Here is a 4054-nt window from a genome sequence, read left to right as displayed (position 1 = left end):
TCTCGGCCTCCCAAAGTGCTGGGATTACAGGCTTGAGCCACCGCGCCCGGCCAAATTTTATATTTTTTCAAAACATAAATTAAAAATAAAAAAGAATAAATGACAACTGTGTTGGAGTTCAGGAAGACAAGAGTTAGTTTTGACAACATTAACAGCAACTAGGATTGGACTTCAGACAAGATTGAGTGGATTCAGGGTGGTATGGCTGTGGATGGATTGGACTTCATATATTTGTTTTCGTGCATTACAAAAACCTCCATTTTAAATGACATTATAAGAACAAAGCACAAAACATGTGCTGTCCTTATATTTTACCATAGCACAATATGGGGAATAAACATCAGCTATCCAGGAAATCAGAAATTTACACCATGGATAAGATTTAAATTACATTTAAAATATAATTTTATGAAGAATTAGCTGAATGGATTTGTAAGCATATGACATATTTTATAGTCATGACACCCATAACCTGTGGAGGTAACAAGAAACTTACTTTGTTAAAATAAAGTTACTTTTCGGTCCAAAGGTCTTATATGTTACTTTCCATAAATGAATTCCATATATAACGAAGTTCTTAAAACAATAGCAAAATTATTTGTGAATACAGCAAAATCATTGACTTCCAGCAAGAATAATGGGAAGTGGAATGGAAAGAATTTAATGGGTATTATTGTCATCATAATTCTGGGACTCTTTCAACAGTGAATTGCTAAAATAATCTACGGCTTGAGCTATGTAAATATTTTGCTCCAGAATGCCATATCTGGAAGAACTAATTGTTTCATGATAATTGTAGGTGCTTAATCTTTTGATGTTTCTAGCCATAAGAGGATTTAACCACCTTTTAAAAGCCACTTAAAAATTATACTGAACCAGCTACCTATATGCCAATATCCTGAATTGTTCAGCTATTAACTAAACTTTCCATAAACAAATTTCAATCAAAGGAAACAGTGGCTATCATTCATTGAGTCATTCTCTGGAATCACATTCTGTTCCACTGAATTGGGTCTATTCCTATGCCAGTACTGAGCTATCTCACAGTATAGACATTTTAGTATTAAACAGTTTAAGCAAAATCATTCACTTTTTCTTACAGCAACCTAGATGGTAAGAAGAATACATACTTTGGAATAAAATACAAATTATTTCTCCACCAGTGAAGTGCCCTTTGGTAAGACACAATCTCTGAGTCTCAGTTTTCTTACCTATCAAATGGGATTTATATTTCTATGCAAGCTAGTTTAACCCAAGGGGTTATATATGATATACATATGTGATGTGTATATCACATGTCATATATAGATTTATATCTCGATGCAAGCTAGTTTAATCCAAGATGTGAACTAGTGTGGATATGAGATATATATATATGATATATATATTCATATATGTGATCTATTATATATATATATATATATAACACCTTAGCACTCTACATATGCTATTACAAGTTGCTTAAACTTTTAATATAATTACTAAAAAGGACAGACAATATTCTAAGATCAAATTTAACTAGTGAAATAGTATACAATTCTGACTAAAATTAAACATAGCTTCCCTGGATTTGCTAATGAAGCACTCTGGCAAGCATAATAAGTAAGTCTTGAAGGTCGAATGAATTATACTAAGGGACTGCCCCCAGCTGCAAACTATGCCTTCTTCACTTTTCCAGCCAATTTTCAGGCAATGTTTGAGATCTCTTTCTATCGCCTTTTTCCCTCCTTTTACTTCCATATCATAATACATGATATATACATACACCTCCTCCATTCATAGGCATTCTTTCTTTCCCACCCTTCACCTTGGAACTCCAGTGCTCCCTCATCTCTCTCTTGACCAGGTGTATAATCCTGATTTTCAATTGGTGGTTCCTGTTGTTGAAGTTGGTCATCACTGGGTGGCTCCTGGGCCTAAGAATATGAGTGCATGTGCAAATAAAAAGCTCTGTTATTAATAATGCATGTTAATAATATACATACACTCAATATACAAATATATCTTACCATAAATAAGTCTAAAGACATTTTTTATCCTACACAATTCTATATACTTATTCTTAATAGTTACTACAAGAAAAGAGTTACCCTTAAAAACTTGGGAAGCTATTTTAATCCATGCTGGAATGGATGTATACAATGTGTTATGAATAAGCAGGAGAAGGAAGCCATAGAGAATATTTCTGGGGAATATAAAAACATAACCATCCAGGCAACATTAGAATGCAAACATCCATATCTATATTTACTTCATGAGATTCAATTATTACCATTTATAAGCATGGAAAACCTTATTAATATATCAATATTAGTTCAACAAAAATAAGTTTCTAATAGAAAATATCAAATGTTAAAATACTCACAACCACAGCCCCTATTGGATGATTAGAGTCTTGCTCATCTCTTCTTTCTCTAGATCTGGATCTTGTTCTTTGATGTCCACTCATGTTTCACTCTGAAAGTGGCATACTGTGATTCAGAAAATGTATGTAAGAGTGTATCATTTGACCACTTCCATGGCTAAATTGGAAAGCATGCAAGCTTACAATTACCCTGGGACTTAATTTTAAGATATTTTCAAAATTTTTCAGGTATCATCTGATTTAGCCAAATATGGCTGCTTGCGAAGTCATTAATGTTATGGCTCTGGTAGCAGGCAAGGCTCATGGCAAGACAGAGGACTTCTCTGTGAGTTTTGGTTTCACAATTAGACTCTCCATCACGAAGACATCTAGGAAAATACAGGTGGAGAATTGGAACCGGAGTGACTACTGCTTTTGCCTCACTCTCCTTTACTAGGCCCATTTCCCCCCTAAAATCAAGTTAAGTTGGAACCCACAGCCTCTCCCATTCCTTCCGGAGATGTCATTGGCGGAGGTGTGAAGTTGCGAAGCAGAGTGAAGGGCGTGCTCCTCACTCTCTACCGCGGTGGGGCACTCTGCAGACCTCGGGGCCGCGGTTATCAGCCGGCAGTGTTCCTAGTTTCCAGGCCCCTTCCTTACTGCCCACCTCGCCCTGCCACTGCCCAGGTGAGAAGTGGGGAATCTGCCCTCCCTCAGAGAGTTCCAGGCTTTTCGGCACTCAGATACCTCCAACAGCACACCCAGCACTCGCCCCATCTTCACGTGATTCCTCCCCTCTTCGGCCCACCTTCCTCCCTCTTCCTAGCCCATCCACGAGGACAAAGGCCCATGCGGCGTTGCGACCTGGGAGGAGCCGGACGTCCACCGCGAGGCCCTTTTCCCTCAGAAGCCACGGACTGTGGCTTCTGTGCCGCAGGACCTGTCCAAAGCCCGCTGGCGCCCCCTGACATTCACTCACAACTAAATTCCCAGGAGGACTGATCTGCGGACCTACCAGCTGAGTCCCAGTTAGTGAGAAAGAATGAAGAGGACAGGAGGACCACCTGCCAGGGCACGGCTCTGAGCGCAGACAGCAGACAGCAAGGCACATGCGCAATAATGGACACACCCAGCAACGGACATGCATACGGATACAGCTTGTGTTACGTAGGCTGAGGCTTTCCTGCCTCTGTTGACTGGGAGCCACAAGGTTTCTTGAGTATTGAAAGGGGCTTGCACAGCTCTTTTATTTTTCCTTCCTAAACTTTTTGACGTCTTAAATAAGGGTCCTTGAGGCTCGAGGTCAAATTAACTATCATACCCAATACAGCTCTCATACTTCCCTCATAAATAGAGGGAAGATGGATCATAAATACATGACATTTAACTGCACCCCAGCCCCAGCCCAAGAACAGCCTTACACAGGATGGCAAATGAACAAGAGGGCACCTGTACCTGTTGATCCTTTTTCCTGAGGTCTAGTTTGTATTAATTAACTCTTGTCTTTTGAAAAACACTTTATCTGGCTGGGCGCCGTGGCTCAAGCCTGTAATCCCAGCACTTTGGGAGGCCGAGACGGGTGGATCACGAGGTCAGGAGTTCGAGACCATCCTGGTCAGTAGTGGGATTGAGCCTGTGGAAAAACCCCTGCACTCCTGCCTGGGCAACATAATGAAGCCTTGTCTCTTAAAAAAAAGAACGGGCTGGGCG

The 4054-nt window shown here is 40.0% G+C and overlaps 1 protein-coding gene and 1 pseudogene across 2 annotated transcripts in view; one reads left to right on the top strand and one right to left on the bottom strand.

Annotated features, from left to right (window-relative positions):
* The window catches only part of PAGE3 (P antigen family, member 3 (prostate associated)), an 8306-nt gene extending 4914 nt beyond the window's left edge, over nucleotides 1–3392 (bottom strand). Inside the window, exons 1-3 of the mRNA XM_011963774.1 lie at nucleotides 3092–3392; nucleotides 2366–2457; nucleotides 1816–1916 (exon numbers count right to left, since the gene is read on the bottom strand). Coding sequence (XP_011819164.1) covers nucleotides 1816–1916; nucleotides 2366–2449 — 185 coding nt within the window. The 5' untranslated portion in view covers nucleotides 2450–2457; nucleotides 3092–3392. The remainder of the gene's footprint in view (nucleotides 1–1815; nucleotides 1917–2365; nucleotides 2458–3091) is intronic.
* Nucleotides 1–4054, top strand: part of LOC105527441 — a 95047-nt pseudogene that overhangs the window by 70992 nt on the left and 20001 nt on the right. The gene's annotated exons all lie outside the window — the stretch shown is intronic.

This window comes from Colobus angolensis, unplaced genomic scaffold, assembly GCF_000951035.1.
Source record: "Colobus angolensis palliatus isolate OR3802 unplaced genomic scaffold, Cang.pa_1.0 Scaffold624, whole genome shotgun sequence".
Classification (NCBI taxonomy): Eukaryota; Metazoa; Chordata; class Mammalia; order Primates; family Cercopithecidae; genus Colobus; species Colobus angolensis.
The sequence above is the reverse complement of the archived record's forward strand: the minus strand, read 5'-3'. Positions and strand labels throughout refer to the sequence as shown.